Source organism: Dipodomys ordii, unplaced genomic scaffold (genome assembly GCF_000151885.1).
Source record: "Dipodomys ordii isolate 6190 unplaced genomic scaffold, Dord_2.0 Scaffold50, whole genome shotgun sequence".
In the NCBI taxonomy this organism is placed as follows: Eukaryota; Metazoa; Chordata; class Mammalia; order Rodentia; family Heteromyidae; genus Dipodomys; species Dipodomys ordii.
The window spans coordinates 3,083,761-3,101,378 of record NW_012267266.1 but is presented as its reverse complement, the minus strand read 5'-3'; the positions used below and the strand labels follow the sequence as shown (position 1 = coordinate 3,101,378).

Genomic DNA, 17,618 nt, shown 5'->3' with positions numbered 1-17,618 from the left:
TATATATATATATATATATATATATGAGAAAAAATTAATCTAATACTGTGTAGCTATGTCCAAAAATAAGATAAGACTTCCAAGTTTACTACTATTAAGTTTTTAACTTTGTTCTCTGACCTAGTAAAAATAGATCAATACTTTAAAACTGTACTATGAGAGGAAAGATTTGAGAAGTCAGTTATGCTTAGGTTCTTGTTTGGTAAATTGTTCAATCACATTATTGTTGTAGACAATAGGTATACAATAGTGAGCAAAAACTGGACATGATTGGATTGCTACTGTCAGACTTTACTGTATAGTAGAGGAGACAAGCTAGTATACAGTTGCTAATAATGCACAAACTAGTATGTGATTGTGATTTCACAAATTTGTAAGTAAACATGTATGATCTAGTCATGAAGTTCAGTGAGATGTTCCTTAAAGAAATAACACTTGTTTTAAGAAGTGTAAGATAAAAGGGAGTTATTGAAGTGTTAGAAAAAAGAGAGACCAGCTGGGCACCGATGGCTCACACCTGTAATTCTAGCTACTCAGGAGGCTGAGATCTGAGGATCGGAGTTCAAAGCCAGCCCAGGCAGAAGAAGTCTATGAGACTCTTATTGCCAATTAACCACCAGAAAATCAGAAGTGGTGTTGTGCTCGCCTTGGGCTGAAGAGCTGAGGGACAGCGCACAGCCCAGAGTTCAAGCCCCATGACTTACAAAAGAGAAAGAGAAAATTGAGCACATTACACTAAATACATTATTAAAAAAACAAAAACACTTCATGTGGGTGTTGTTGGAGTTTGCACTATATATAGTGAAATTCTTATCTCAAAAAAATAACAAAAGAGGGGCTGGGAAGGTGGCGCAGTGGTAGAGCGCTTGCCTTCATGCATGAGGCCCTGGGTTCGATTCCTCAGCACCACACAAGCAAAAAGAAAAAAGCTGGAAGTGGTGCTGTGGCTCAAGTGGTAGGGCACTAACCTTGAGCTTAAGAGCTGAGGGACAGCGCCCAGACCCAGAGTTCAGGCCCCACAACCGGACCCCCCAAAAAAATAATAATAATAACAAAAGACTCCTCAACTGTGGTCTCAACACTTGTAATCCTAGCTACTTCAGGATGCTTAAATCCTTAAGATCCAAGTCCAAAGCCAGGTGGGGCAGAAAAACCCTTGAGACTCTCCAATTAACCAACAAAAATACTGGCACTGGAGGCATGACTCAAATGGTAGAGTACAAGCTATATCAAGAAAACCAAGGAAGAGTTCAAAGCCCTGTTAATGGCATGTGCGTACCACACACACACACACGCACACACCAGAAGAAAAACAACTACAACAACTAGCTATCTCATTTTAGAATTGAATTCCTGTAGCTAAAGTCTGGTTTAAAACTTATCACTGAGTTAACAATCTACTCTTATTTCTTACTATATTTTTCATAAATTATGGATTAGAGTTTTTATGTTTTGCTTGTTTTTTGTTTTGTTTTGGTGTCTGTCCTGGGGTCTGAACTCCAGGCCCAGGCACTCTTCTGAACTTTTTTGCTCAAGGTTACTGCTGTACCACTTGAGCCATAATTCTACTTCTAGCCTTTTGGTAGTTCAAAGCCAGCTCTAGCAGAAAAGTCTAAGACTCTAATCTCCAATTAAACACAAAAAGCCAGAAATGGAGTTGTGGCTTATTTGGTAGAGTACTAACCTTTAGCAAAAAAGTTTAGGGACAGCATCCAAGCCCTGAGTTCAAGCCTTTGTAAAGGCATGCATGTGCGCAAACATGCAAACACATGCACGCATGCGTGCACGCATGCACACATGCGTGCGCACACACACGCACAATAAGAATCAGACCTGGGCAGGTACCAGTGGCTCATTCCTGTAATCCCAGCTACTCAGAAGGCTGAGATCTGAGGATTATTGTTCAAAGCCAGCTCAGGAAGGAAAGGACTTCTCTCCAGTGAACCACCAGAAAACTGGAAGTGGCACTGTAGCTCAAGTGGTAGAGTACTAACCTTGTATGAAAAGGCTCAGGGACAGCGTCCAGGCTCTAAGTTGAAGCTCCACGACTGAAAAAAAAAAATCAGAACTGCAGATTCATATTACATACATAGTAAAAGATGGGAAAAATGAAAAACATTTTATGGAAGTGAGTTACAGATATATTTCAATACTTCCATTAATATATAAAGGTTCACAGTTCTTTCATCATACAAGCAAGCTCTTCAGTGCCATTGGATATGAAGCCTTGTTAGAAGCTCTTTTAATTTACTCATTCTTGCTATCAAAGTTCATAGAAGGAAGAGTTTTTCTATTTTGCCTATAACTATTCAAGTATTTAATTTCTACACTAGGCATTTGTTCTCTTTTGTTGGAGTTCTTAATGGCTTCTAATGAAAAATCAGGATCCTTCTAGTCAACTACCAGGACTATAGTTCAGATCAGTAGTTAGAAAAAAGTATCTTCCTATGGTTTTCGCATTTCAAATGAATAGTTAGAAAAATGTCTTCCTAACTGCCGGTCCCTGGTGGTTCACACCTGTAATCCTAACTATTCTGGAGGCTGAGATCTGAGGATCATGGTTCAAAGCCAGTCCAGGCAGGAAAGACTGTGAGACTCTTGTCTTCAATAAACCACTCAGAAAACCAGAAGTGGGGCTGTGGCTCAAGTGGTAAGAGCACTAGCCTTGAGCTAAAGAGCTGAGGGACAGCATCCAGGTCTAGAGTTCAAGCCCCATGACCAACAAAAATGGAAGGAAGGAAGGAAGGAGAAAGAAAGGAAGGAAGGGAGGGAGGGAGGAAGGAAGGAAGAAAAGAAAGAAGAAAGAAGCAATATATTCCTCTTGCAGCCATACTGTTAGTATCTTTTTTTTTTTTTTTTGTCAGGCCTGGGGCTTTAACTCAGGGCCTGGGAACTTGCCCTAAGCTTTTTCATTCAAGGCTAGCACTTTACCAGTTGAGCCACAGCCCCACTTCTGGTTTTCTCAGTGGTTTATTAAGCGTCTCACGAGCTGGCTTTGAACCACGATCCTCAGATCTCAGCCTCCTGAGTAGGTAGGATTCAGGCATGAGTCACTGGCGCCCGGCTAGTATTATCTTTAACAGTTGTTATTTGGCATGAAATTGAAGTTGCCTATAAAAGGCTCCCCATATAGAATAGATTGAAATTGCACTAGAGGTGTACAATAAAGTATAGGTGGCTATATTAAATGCTACATCTTCATCATTTATCATAGCATTGGTACTAAGTGCTGTTTGAAGGAATTGAGGAAGGTAATATTAAGTGGCTACATTGAGTAAGTATTAAATCCTCATCATTTCATAGCATTAATAGTAAGTGCTTAAAACATATCTTTACTCAGTTGGTACTGATGGAGTATTTTTCTGTTTCTTTAACAGGAGCATGAATCTGAAGGTGGAAGAACACCTTTGATGAAAGCTGCACGAGCTGGTCATTTGTGCACTGTTCAATTTCTAATTAGCAAAGGTAAAGAGTGGTTATTTCCAAGAGACTAGAGTTACTGAAAAAAATCCTGAGCAGATACAATTTATGTTAAGTCTACTTTACTTATTGTTACAAGTATTGTATTCTAATATTTTGTTGGTATGTTTTGTTTAGTAAGCATAGCATTTTTGTAGTCTTATTGGCAATTTTCTGTATTGGTTTTGAGTTAGTTTTCATCAGCAAAACATGTAATTGCTCTCCATAATTGGAAAAGCCAAATGTAAGTGTCCAGCTATATATATTTTTTAATTAATTTTTTTAAATTTTTATTCTTTTGTTGGTTGTGGGGCTTGAACTCTGGACCTGGGCATTGTCCCTCAGCTCTTCAGCTTAGGGCGAGCATTCGATCACTTGGGCCATAGCGCCACTTCCGGTTTTCTGAGTGATTTATTGGAGATAAGAGTCTCCTAGACTTTCCTTCCCAGGCTGGCTTTGAACCATGATCCTCAGATCTTAGCCTCTTAAGTAGCTAGGATTACAGGCGTGAGCCACTGGCACCTGGCAGTATCCAGCTATATTGAGGTTAATGTTCATTTTTTAATAGCACAACTCTACTAGAGATGTGGATAGGGATAGGTTGTGGAACCGTTTCTAGTTCAATAGAATTAGCAAAGTATTGAAGGTTCTAATTTTTTGTTAAAACTCATCTGAAAATCATATTATTATAAGAATATATTTAAGCAAAGAAGTTCAGTTGATAGATAAAAGAATTATTTTTAAGACTGTTTACTTTAAAAAAGTGAAATGTTGCCAGAAACTAGTGGTTCACATCTGTAATCCTAACTGCTTGGGAGGCTGAGATGTAAGGATCACAGTTCAAAGCCACCCAGGCAGCAAAGTCCATGAGACTCTTTATCTTCAGTAAACTACTAGAAAAGCCAAAAGTGGAGGTATGGCTCAAGTGGTAGAGTATTAACCTTGAACAAAAGAAGCTCAGGGACAGCACCCATTCCCTGAATTGAGCCCTAGCACTAACACACACATACATACACACAAGTGAAATATTGATGAACTAATGAAAGATTGAACATATTAAATTGTATTTATAGATCAAAGTGCTGGTGTTAATCATTTCTATATAAAATTTTTTATTGTTATTAAGTGATTATGTAACATTTCACAAATTTCAGTGTTGTGATAGTGATACTTAGTTCAAGTCACAAACACATTCTAACCTTCATGTGGCAAATTGACTTTTTTGTGATCTATAGAGTTTATGAGTTCTATGAGCTTTGACAATACAGTTATTTCTTCCACATCAGATGATCTGTACATTTCTTTCCTTTTGCTTAGTGTCAGCTGTTCCCTCTTTCCCTCTCATTCCCTGCCCTCCCATCGCTGCCATTGAGTTGCTTAGTTTGTTTTAATCAATATCCAGTGCAGCTGATGGGTCCCACTGTTGTATGTTTCCCTCTGTTTCTCTCTGGTTCTGTGTCCTCTTCCTAGTTTCCCTCCAATGTGCACATATATACCATATATGTGGTCAGCAGCATGGAGTCATTTAGTAATGATAACGACCAGATGAGTGGAAGTCCTTTGTTTCTCCAGTCTTGTTTACTTTGTCATTATCTCCTTGCATTTTGGGCTTAACATCCACTTATCAGAGAGACTGTGCCGTTTGTCTCTTTGCTCTTGGCTTACCTCACTCAACATGATTTTTTCTAGTTCCATCCATTTCCCTGCGAATGCCATTATTTTGCCCTTTCTAATGGATGCATAATATTTCATTGTATATAGGTGCCACAATTTTTGGATCCATTCATCTATACTGGGGCATCTGGGTTGTTTTCATACCCTGGCTATTAGTCATTTCATTTTATTCAACATTTTATGTAGTGTCAATAACACTAGCATCTGCTGAAAAGTCCTAGGATAGAATGTCAAAACAACAACAACAATGAAGCTCCACTCAGGTGGTGTCATGAGAATAAAAACTTTATATGTAAATTTTATTTTTGAGAAAACATTGGGGTTTGAACTCAGGGCCTCACATTTGCTAGGCCATTTGCTCTACTACTTGAGCCCCAACCCCTTTTGCTTTATTTTTCATGTAGGGCTTAAAAATTTACCCCAGCCTGTCTCAGATCTGGATTTACCCACCTACAGCTTACCACGCAGCTAGGATCACAGACACAAGTTACCATGCTTGGCTTGTAAGACTGAAAAGGCTCCTTAACTTCTTGGCAGGCTGGACTCTCAAACAGTGATTTTCCCATTCTTCGCCTCTGAAGTAGCTAGGGTTAGAATGCAAGCCACTTTGAATTTCAGTAGAACTTTTCAGTGTAGGGGCTGGAGATATAGCTTAGTTGTGAAGCACTTCCCTGGCATGCATAAGGCCTTGGGTATAATGCCGGGCACCAGTGGCTCACGCCTGTAATACTAGCTACTGAGGAGGCTGAGATCTGAGGATCACGGTTCAAAGCCAGCCTGGACAGGAAAGTCCGTGAAACTCTTATCTCCAATAAACCACCAGAAAACCGGAAGTGGCACTGTTGCTCAAGTGGTAGAGTGCTCGCCTTGAGCTGAAGAGTGCAGGGACAGCGCCCAAGCCCAGAGTTCAAGCCCCACGACTGACAAAATAAATAAATAAAATAAAATAAAAATAAAAGGCAAGGAATTTGAGTGTGACAGTGTTTGTTAAATAATCCAGAACTCTAGAGGCTGAGGCAGGAGGATTTTGAGTTTGAACCAGCCTGGCTATACAGCCACACTCTGTTTCACAAAGAAAGAAAATATAACAAATTTTAATTTTCCATTAAAGCTTTCTTCAGGTTATATTATGTAAACCTATTGAACAACTTATTAAATGGCCTTACAAATAATATATTTAGACAAGCTTCTGTTTTCTGTTTATATCCAGGTCTTTCTGACTTTCAAAATATACAATATGAGGGTTGGGAAGGTGGCTCAGTGGTAGAGCACTTGCCTTGCATGCATGAGGCCCTGGGTTTGATTCCTCAGCACCACATAAGCAGAAAAATAAAGCCGGAAGTGGCGCTGTGGCGCTGTGGTAGAGTGCTAGCCTTGAGCTGAAGACCTGAGGGACAGTGCCCAGGCCCAGAGTTCAGCCCCACAACCAGACCCCCCAAAATAAAAAATACACAATATGAGGAATTATGTTAAATATTATCTTAAATATTACTTAATTTATTTTCTCTGCTTTGAAACCCAACTATATTATTACTTTGGATTTTTTTGTTTTATTTTGTTTTGTTTCTGGTACTGGGGCTTGAGCTCAGATCCTTGCATTCTCCTGCTTTCTTGCTCAGGGCTGGCATTCTACCACTTGAGCCGCATTGCCAGTTTAGAATTGCTCCTTAACTGCAAGAGTCTTGAGGGCTTTTCTGCTTCAAATGGTTGAGATCCTCCAGATCTCAACCCCTTGAGTAGCCAGGATTGCAGCACAAGTCTAGCTTTTTGTCATTTTGGTTTGGTTTGGTTTGGTTTTGGTGTTGCTGTTGAGATAGGGGTCTCAAACGCTTCTTTGCAGTAGCTCACTTGGTCTATGATCCTTCAAATCTTAGCCTTCACATAGAGTAGCATATGCGTATCACTGTGCCAAGCTTATTGCTACTTTATAGAAGTAGATCAAAACAAAAACATTTTGAGAGTTACATACAATAATATTTGATGTTTACTTTAATCTATATATATTTATTAATCTGCCAGGTGCTGGTGGCTCACGCCTGTAATCCTAGCTACTCAGGAGGTTGAGTTCTGAGGATCAAGGTTCTAAGCCAGCCCAGGCAGGAAAGTCCATGAGATGCTTAGCTCTAATCAACCACCTGAAAACTGAAAGTGGCACTGTTGCTCAAGTGGTAGAGTGCTCACCTTGAGCTGAAGAGCTCAGGGACAGTGCCCATGCCCAGAGTTCAAGTCCCATGACTCTCTCTCTCTCTCTCTCTCTCACACACACACAATATATATATATATATATATATATATATATATATATATATATATATATATATTTAGTAATCTTAGTCTTCTAGAATTTCCACCTTAAAAGTGATATTGAATGAACAAACCACAGCTACAAGCTACAAGGTGGATGAATCTCACAAATAAAATGTTGAGCTAAAGTAGCTAGACCCAAAAGAATACATTCTATGATTCTATTCATGTAAAATTCAGAATCTAAAACTGGTTTGCAAGTCAAGATTATAGTTACCATTGGAGGGAATGGGTAGTGACTGAGAGGGGGCACAAGGCAGAGCTTCTGGTATGTGAATAATATTCTGTTTCTTGATGTGAGTGCTGATTACAGAGGTGTATTCATTGTATAAAAACTATACACTATACACTTATAATTTCAATACTTGTATTTATATTGTACTTTTAGAAATCTTTAAAGTGATACTGTCTGTGAACTGGCTTGATTTCAACCTTTGCTAATATTGCTGTTTTTTTTTCTGAAGGTGCCAATGTGAACAGGGCTACAGCTAATAATGATCATACAGTAGTCTCACTTGCATGTGCAGGAGGCCATCTAGCAGTTGTTGAGCTACTGTTGGCTCATGGGGCTGACCCTACTCATCGACTCAAGGTATTCTTAAAAATAAATACTATATATTATTATAAAAACATGTTTGATCCCTTAATGTGTAATACTTATAACTGTTTGAGGCTTGATATTATATAAGCCACTAAGAAACCAAATGTTTAGATCAACCAGACTATAAGAAGAGATTTTAAAAGAATTAATTTTGGTGTCAATTCTTTCTCAGGATGGCTCAACAATGCTTATTGAAGCTGCAAAAGGTGGCCATACTAATGTTGTTTCTTATCTATTGGATTATCCAAATAATGTTCTGTCAGTTCCTACTACAGATGTGTCTCAGCTTGCTCCTCCTTCTCAAGATCAATCTCAGGTAAAAAAAAGTGGACTTTCCTTGTCAATATAAATATTCTGCAAAGTGCTTGACAGTTTCTGTTTAATATTAGTTTTAAGTAAAATTAGATTGATTCTGTTTCCTATTATATATTGAGATAATTATGATCTTAGTTGTTTGTTGTTTTTTTTTGGTAGTACTGACGTTTGAATTCAGGGCTTCACACTTGCTAGACTGGCTCTACCACTTAAGCCACACCTCCAGCCCTGTTTTTTGCTGGTTATTTTTTAGATAGGGTCTCACTTTCTGCCTGAGTGTACACCTGAGTTATAATTGCCTTCTTTAGGCTTCCTGTCTCTGCTGTCATTACAAGCATGTGGCACAATGTTCGTTTTCCTCTGTGAGGATCAAATCATGGGAACTTTTCTCTCTGGGATGACCTGGCTCTATAAGTCTCCTAATGTGAGCCTATAATGTAGTTTGGGATGACAGGTATGTCCCACAGTACCCAGCTATGGGTTTAGAAGGGATCTGGATAACTTCTGTCCCAGTTGGCCTCAAGCTATCCTCAGTCTATCTCCCAAATAGCTAGGATTATAGGCATGAGCCATATTTAACATCTACTTCTTAAATTAATCTTAGATACATGAGAAATTTCTTCAAAGGCACATAGACATTTTTTTGTCTTGTTTAATAAAAATAGTTCTATTAAAAAACAACTTTTGCTGGGCACCAGGAGCTCATGCCTGTAATTTTTTTTCAATTTTTTTTATTGTTATTAAGTGATTATGTAACATTTCACAAATTTCAGTGTTGTGATAGTGATACTTAGTTCAAGTCACAAACACATTCTAATCTTCATGTGGCAAATTGTCTTTTTTGTGGTCTAGAGTTTATGAGTTCTATGAGCTTTGACAATACAGTTATTTCTTCCACATCAGATGATCTGTACATTTCTTTCCTTTTGCTTAGTGTCAGCTGTTCCCTCTTTCCCTCTCATTCCCTGCCCTCCCATCGCTGCCATTGAGTTGCTTAGTTTGTTTTAATCAATATCCAGTGCAGCTGATGGGTCCCACTGTTGTATGTTTCCCTCTGTTTCTCTCTGGTTCTGTGTCCTCTTCCTAGTTTCCCTCCAATGTGTACATATATACCATATATGTGGTCAGCAGCATGGGGTCATTTAGTAATGATAACGACTAGATGAGTGGAAGTTCTTTGTTTCTCCAATCTTGTTTACTTTGTCGTTATGTCCTTGCATTTTGGATTTAACATCCACTTATCAGGGAGACCATGAGCCACTTGTCTCTTTGTTCTTGGGAACGCTTGTAATTCTTGCCACTTAGGAGGCTGAGATCTGAGCATCAAAGTTCAAAGCCAGCCCTGGCAGGAAATCTGAGACTGTTATCTCCAATTAACCACCAAAAAAACCAGAAGTGGCACTGTGGCTCAAGTGGTAGAGCACTTGCGTTGAGCTAAAGAGCTCAGGGTCAATACCCAGGGCCAGAGTTCAAGCCCCAGGGACAGCACACAAAAAATAAAACAATCTGTAAGGTTTTATCTATGTGGGTTTGATTACAGAAACTAATAAAGTATTCTCTAAATAAAATAAATAAATAAAACAATAATAACAACAAAAAAAACCCTTTAAAGTTTGTGAGATTAAGTGAGATCCTTAATCCTTTTCTACAAAGTTATTCTGGGCATAGCTATGGCTAGTTGGAAGCTAGCTGGGGCAGGAAAGTCTTACTGAGATTCTTACTTCCAGTTAACCACCAAAAAGCCAGAACTGGAGCTGTGGCATAAATGGTAGAGTGCTCAGGGACAGTGCTCAGGCCCTGAGTTCAAGCCCCAGTATTGGCACACACACACATAAAAATCAACATCTCTTTTATTTATGGACTTTTTACTCTTTGATCTGAGATGATTTTTTTCTGAGTTAACTTTTTAGGTCCCACGTGTACCAATGCATACACTTGCCATGGTTGTACCTCCTCAGGAACCTGACAGAACTTCTCAAGAGACCTCCTCTGCTCATTTAGGAGCACAAAAAGGTTAGTTGTTGAATTTTTTTTCCTTAGAAAAATGATACTTTTCTCACCTAAATAATAAATCTAAAACAGTTACATTGTACATGTGGCTAATTAAGGTATAAAATTCTTAGAAATGCAAGTAGCTCTTTTTAAAAATAATTTTTATTATAATATATTGTTATACAAAGGGGGTTTTGTTTGTGTCATTTTCATATGTACATACAATATACCCTGATCAAACTCATCCCTTCTCTTTCTCTCTTACTCCTCTTTCCCTTTCTTAAAACAATTTCAGCAGGTTTTATTGTTCCATTTTCATACATGCATACAGAATACTTCCATCGTATTTATCCTCATTCACCCTTATATTCTTATAGGCTATATACAGGAAAGACAAATGCTATAAAAAAAAACAAACATTGTTTTCCTGTTAACATATTGCTAGATATAGTTTTCAGCTGGCACAGATGAATATACCAAAGAAGCAAACTTAATTTGTTATTGTATTAAAAAATTATTATATCTTCATTTTCTATTATCATATTCATTTTCTACTTGATGATTGATTTCTACTAGCTAAGCACTAGTATAAGGAAAAGAATGAAAATGTTTTCTATCTTTGTAGCAGCCATTCAAATATAAAAGATGCTTAAGAATCTCACTCAGTTTCATTTATGTAATACTGGAATATAGGAGATGAATCTGGATGTAAACCTATCTGTATGTGAACATGAAAGATTAACTATCAAAATATGTATAATTAAGATTCAAGTGACTTTCAAGACAAAGTGTATACTAAAGGGCTGAAGTTTATGAGCTCTGATTTTTTTCCTGCTTTTTTTATTTGAAGATATAAACTATCTTTACCTAATTTTGTATCTTGTAATATTTGAGTTTTATGAAATAAAGAAAATAGGTGATCTGTAGGATTTTAATGCTATATAAAAATTAGGGATGTAGGCCAGTGTTAACATACTTGGCTAGCATGCATGAATCCCGAGTTGATTCCAGTACTACCACCACCAAAACAAACAAAAATTAGCACAAGAGAATTTATAACCTAGTTCATTTAGTGTATGATGACTCTAGGCTGTTAAAATCACAATGATATGATGTTAGTATATGTTAATATCTTTAATACTGTGATTTAAGAAAAGTTGGTTTGCACCAATTAAGAGTGGCTTTTTTTCAAATTATGGCCAGATTACTTAATTTCTAAATTATTAATTTCAGACATAGGATATCTAAAGTTTCTCTGACCTAAACTATTTCTACTATTTTTTCATTGGACATCACCTATTCAGCTATTTCTTGTGTATTTTTATTTTTTGTTTGCTTCTGCTGTTTTTTGTGGTTTTGGGGAAGAGTTGAGATGACTATGATGTTGCTTAACTTAGACTTCGTTTGAATTTCTGGGCTAAAGCCACCTAACAGTTAAAAAGCAACTTAAACATATATTTGTTAACAAATTTGAGCACCATAGTTAGCTGATAGCCTTTAGTAAAATATTTAAAACTAAATGCCTCTGTTTTTCTTGGTTTTTGTCTTTTATTTGGCTAAACCCTGTAGGGCACTGTAAGAACATGGGCTGGGAAAAATTAGACAGACTATGTACAGAGAGGAAATAAAACATTTCAAGCTTAGATTTAATGTGCAAGAAGTAAAAGCATTTAGTACTGATTGTATGTGTGCACGCGTTTGTGTGTGTGTGTGTGTGTGTGCGTGCGCGCGTGCGTGTGCGTGTGCGCACACACGCACCCATCCTGGAGCTTTAATTCAGGGCCTGGGCATAGTCTCAGAATTTTTGCTCAAGGCTAGCACTCTGCCATTTGAGCCACAGCTCCACTTCCAACTTTTCTGGTAGTTAATTGCAGCTAAGAGATTCATGGGTTTTCTTGCCTGGGCTGGCTTTGAACCTAGAACCTCAAATCTCAGCCTTCTGAGTAGCTAGGATTACAAGTGTGAGCCACTGGCACCCAGCTTGAGTACTTACTGATTTTTAAATTGATACTCAAGTGAGTAATTTTTTTTTTTTTTGCCAGTCCTGAGGCTTAAACTCAATCCCTGGGCATTGTCCCTGAGCTTTTTTGCAAGGCTAGCACTCTACCCACTTAAGCCATGGTGCCACTTCCAGCCTTTTCTGTTTATGTGGTACTGAGGAATCAAACCCAGGGCTTCATGCATACTATGCAAGCACTCTGTCACGAAGCCACATTCCCAGCCCTCCTGTTTTTTCTTGTGAACTGTTTTATTATAAGTATCTATGTTTCTTCACTTTTATATTTGTTATTTGCAAAATAGCATAAAACCTGCTAATGTTTTAAGGAATCTTTCATTTTACTGAATTAATTAGGGAAGGTCCAACATTTGTATATCAGACTGTCATAGTACATTATGTTATGAGATCACATTCGTAAAAATCATGCATATCATAGAATATATGTTACTATGAATAATGAAAAATGTTGCTGTAAAAGCACCTACTATATTATTAGGATAGACATAAAAGCCTATTTTAAACAAAGACAATATTTTTCTCCTTCAAGTGTTTTATTGTGTCTCTAGAATAATTTCTTTGAGTGGTAAAATTGCTGTTTAACCTTTCTGTTTTTGTTTTTTTCTGAATCTGTGATTAGTTTTATGTAGCATATGTGATTAAAGATGGATTGAGGGTTCTTGTTCTGTAACACTCTTTTTTATCTTCTAGCAATCTTCTTTTCAACTTACAATACCTTACTCCACTCTGTTTAACAAATGTTTTTATTCATATTCCCATCTTATTCAACTCAAATATTCCTTTTCTTCTTTCCCGTGTATATACATTTATGTAGGCTTTTTCCATTTTGAGTCATATCCTCCTGATTGAGGGAACTAATCTCATTGGTCTGTTGTTGGTTTTCAAAGAGTCAAGGTTCTAAGTAACATCTAACACAGGCCTTAGAATTATCTCTATAAATAAAATGTGAAACTAGCATTACTTAGCTATTATTAACTGTAGTTATAAATATTCAGATGGGAAAAGATATAACTAATATAATTACCTATTTCTATTTATAACCAGTTTTATAAATAAATTTGGTTGTAGACAATTTACATCTAACTTACTTGTTATAATTGGTTTGACAAACATTCTAAAAGAGAAGACTTTTTTTTAACCCTTTAAAGGTTGTATAATTCTGGTGCTGGTGGCTCATGCTTGTACTCCTAGCTAATCTGGAGGCTAAGATCTGACAATTGAGGTTCTAAGCTAGCCCAGTCCAGAAAGTCCATTAGACTCTTTATCTCCAGTTAACAGAAGTGGAGTTGTGGCTCTAGGTAGAGCACTGTGTGCCTTGAGCACAAAAGCTCAGGGACAGTGCCCAGACCCTGAGTTCAAGCCCTAGGACTGGCACAAAACAAGAAGTTAGATAACATCAAAATCACTTGCTATAAACTATTTAAAATGATCTCAAGGGACTGGAAATGTTGTTCAGTAGTAGAGTGCTTGCCTAGCATGCATTAAGCCCTACACTCAATTACAAGCACCACAAATAAAATAATATAAAATGCAAAATAAAATAAAATGATGCTAGTACAAATGAAACACATCTTTAAGCCATCTTGAGAAGCCATTTTTCTCCAGTCTTCTATATAATATTTCAGTGGATCTTCTTTCTGATTGTTTTGTTCTTGCTCACTCTATTCAACTGTAGAAAGCTGAGTTTATTACTAATTCCTAGCCCTTTGTTATGATGGCTTCTCTCTTCTATTCTTATTATTGCTATTGTTTTCTGTAGGCAGTGATTCTAATGTGTCTGATGTGCATAGTCTTGTTTTTTTATAAGTTCTTAGAAAATGTTTTTAATCTTGTGTATTTTAAATTTACTTAACTCATTTTATGCTATAGATTCCATCTTGGTTTTTCACTTCTCTAACTCAATACTATTTAAAGTTCTATCCATATGTCTTTTTCTGGTTTATATTAATAGCATTGTGCTTCACCCTGTATGTTTTCTCTTGTTTTACCTGTTCTTAGTGATTGATACCAGACTGCCATTTTTTTTTCCCTTCTGAATGAGGACCTGTAATTCCTTACTAGAATCTTGAGATCAAAGCTTTATATTGTCCCCTTAGGAATCTGTGTGACCACTTCTTTAGGATATTATTTCCCCATTTAGACTGTAAGCTCCTCAAGGGCAGGCTTCATGTTGATCATCTTTGTATGATTATAGTCCACAATGTCTTGATTGTACTAGGTGTTTATGTGTTTTATGAATAATTAATGGTGTTCAGGTGATGAATATAGATTACTCTGAAGGCAGAAAAAATATTATGACTTCTAAAAAGATACATTTTATACCTGGGTGCTAATGACTGAAGCCTATAATCCAAGCTACTTGGGAGACAGAGATCTGAAGGATAGTAGTTCAAAATGAGCCTAGGCATAAACTCTAGACCTCATTGCTATAGCTGAACATGGTGGCATGCATCTGTCCAGCTATGCATGAGACTGAAATCAGGAGGTTCACAGTTCCAGGCCAGCTTGGACATCTCAATCAACAGCTGGACTCAATGTCTTGTGCCTGTCATCCTTGTTATAGGAGAACTGTGGTGAACAATAGCCTGGAGATATATGTGAGACCCTATTTGAAAAACAATGAAGGCAAAAAGGGTTGGGGGTTTGGCTCAAGGGGTAGAGTATTTGTCTAGCAAGTGAAAGGCCCTGAGTTCAACCCCAATACCACCAGAAGAAAGAAGACACATTGTGATTAAAGATGCTTCAAACCAAGAGGTAGTAGTGGGCACATAGTTTGTTCCTGTAATCCTAGCTACTTGGGAGGCTGAAATTGGGAGGATAATAGTTCAAGGCAAGTCTGGGCAAAAAGTTAACCAGACACTAATCTTAATAAATAAAAAGCAGAATATGTAGTGCTTGTCTATATACCAGCTACATGGGAGGTATACCAAGTATACCAGACTGAACAAAAAAATTAAGACTAAAAAAAATTAAGACTAAAAACTAACAAGCAAAACAGGATAGAGGAATGGTCAATTGGTAGAGCACTTGCACAGCAAGCACAAATCCAGGAGTTGAAACCCCAGGACCACCAAACATACAAATCAAATAGTATAACAGAATGATAGACAAAAGATCAAAAACAGATGTATAAAGTAAGAATTAAATTAACATACTGCTTGTTATCCTGGAGTTGTTTACTGAAGTGGGTAACAGGAAATGCTCACATTTTATATCAAATCATTAAAATTATGTAGAAAAACATTGCAATTATTTAAATGGGAATGTTCATTTGAAAATTTAGTTTAATTTTGTTTTATTTTACTGGGGCTTGAACTTGGGGCCTGGGTGCTATTCCTGAGCTTCTTTTGTTCAAGGCTAGCACTCTACTACTTGAGCCACAGCGCCACTTCCAGCTTTTTCAATTTATGGGTACTGAGGAATCAAACCTAGGGCTTCATGAATGCTAGGTAAGCACTCTGTCACTAAGCCACATACCCAGCCCTCACTTGCAAATTTTAATACTAATTTTCTTTCCTCTTTTTCTTATGAATCATGCTTATGTGACTTTATATTTGACCAAATTTAGTAATGTGTTTTTACAAATAACTGCTCTTAGTTAAAAGAGAAAAATTGAATGCATCTGTTACCATATAAAAGATGGTCTATCTTTAGGTACCCTTGGTTGACATAGCCCTTTTACTTTGAGAAATTTTTGGTAGAACTGGAGTTTGAACTCAAGGCCTCACACTTGGTAGCCTAGTACTTGATAGCTCTTCCACTTATTGATCCATGCCTACAGCCCTCCCCCGTTCCACTCCCTCCTCTTCCCCCATCCAGGTAGCTTTTTATTTGGAGTGGCCTGGCATCCTGGTTCCTACTTATGGCCTCCTAGATACCTGAGGTAACAGGCACGAATCAGTACACCAATCTTGTTGCTTGAGATTGGGTATCTCTAACTTTTGTCCTGGCTAGCCTTGAAGTATTATCTTCCCAATCTTTACCTCCCAAGTAACAAGGATTATAGGCAGAAGCAACCATACCTGGCCTACTTTGGGAAATTTTGAGACAATATTTATACATAAAGCCAAAAAAAAAGGGGTGGGGTATTGTATAAATAAGAAATATTTTACATATTGTATAAATAAGAAATATTTTATATTAAAACTCAGGAAACAATATACATATGTTTTTTAATTAATTTATTTTCTGGAGGCAGTACGAGGGTTTGAACTCATGGCCCCCACACAAACTTCCTAGGCAGGCAACTCTACCACTGAAGCCACACCTCTAGCTATTAGATAATATATATTATATAATTATTTATTCATGTTACTTTCAATTCTACTTTACCAACCTTATCTTCTATCTAAGACCATGTTGGAAATGATGTTTAAAAATCCTTCTGTTGGGTGATGTATGGTAAGAGAAAGCAAGGGAACTGAAAAATAAGGCTTCAATTTGATTAGACAAAAGTAAGGGAAAAAAGAAATGAAGTCTACATTCATCTGTACATAATGTTTCTTCCTTTGGTCATTATTTTTCTATTGCATAGTGTACTAATTGGTACTCAAAAATGATATGATTGAGCTGGGAAGGTGGCTCAGTGGTAGAGCGCTTGCCTTGTATGCCTGAGGCCCTGGGTTTGATTCCTCAGAACCACATAAGCAAAAAGAAAAAAGCCGGAAGTGGCACTATGGCTCAAGTGGTGGAGCGCTAGCCTTGAGCTGAAGAGCTGAGAGACAGCGCCCAGGCCCAGAGTTCAGGCCCCCTGACTGGACCCCCCCAAAAAAATGATATGATTAAGCTTAAATCTTAAGTAGTAAACTAAGTATTTAGCCAAGTGTATGTCTGCTTCCCTCATTATCCATAAAAATAATAAACGTCATGTTTTTTTTAAAATGTTATTGTTATTATTAAAGTGTTGTACTGAGGAATTACTATTTCATAAGTCATTTAATGGGCACATTTGTTTCTTTGGACAATGTCACCTCTTCCTTTACTTTCCCCTACTTTCTCCCTCCCATTCCTGCTCACAAGTCATAGGTCATTTTCCATATAGCGTATACTAAATACCATGATTTTTGTTCATCCTTCTGCACCCTCTTATTTACCCTTTCTAGAAGAAAAGCAAAAACAAACAACACTACCAACAACAACGAAATCCATGTTTACATTTCCTGGTGTTTGTTTCAATAAGTAGTATTTTTTTTTTTTGGGTCCGGTTGTGGGTCTGAACTCTGGGCCTGGGCGCTGTCCCTCAGCTCTTCAGCTCAA

General features: G+C 37.3%; 1 protein-coding gene across 1 annotated transcript in view; it reads left to right on the top strand.

Moving 5' to 3' along the window:
* Ankhd1 (ankyrin repeat and KH domain containing 1) overlaps window positions 1–17,618 on the top strand; it is a 134,175-nt gene that overhangs the window by 66,287 nt on the left and 50,270 nt on the right. Inside the window, exons 11-14 of the mRNA XM_013020304.1 lie at window positions 3,378–3,465; window positions 7,902–8,029; window positions 8,211–8,354; window positions 10,264–10,366. Coding sequence (XP_012875758.1) covers window positions 3,378–3,465; window positions 7,902–8,029; window positions 8,211–8,354; window positions 10,264–10,366 — 463 coding nt within the window. The remainder of the gene's footprint in view (window positions 1–3,377; window positions 3,466–7,901; window positions 8,030–8,210; window positions 8,355–10,263; window positions 10,367–17,618) is intronic.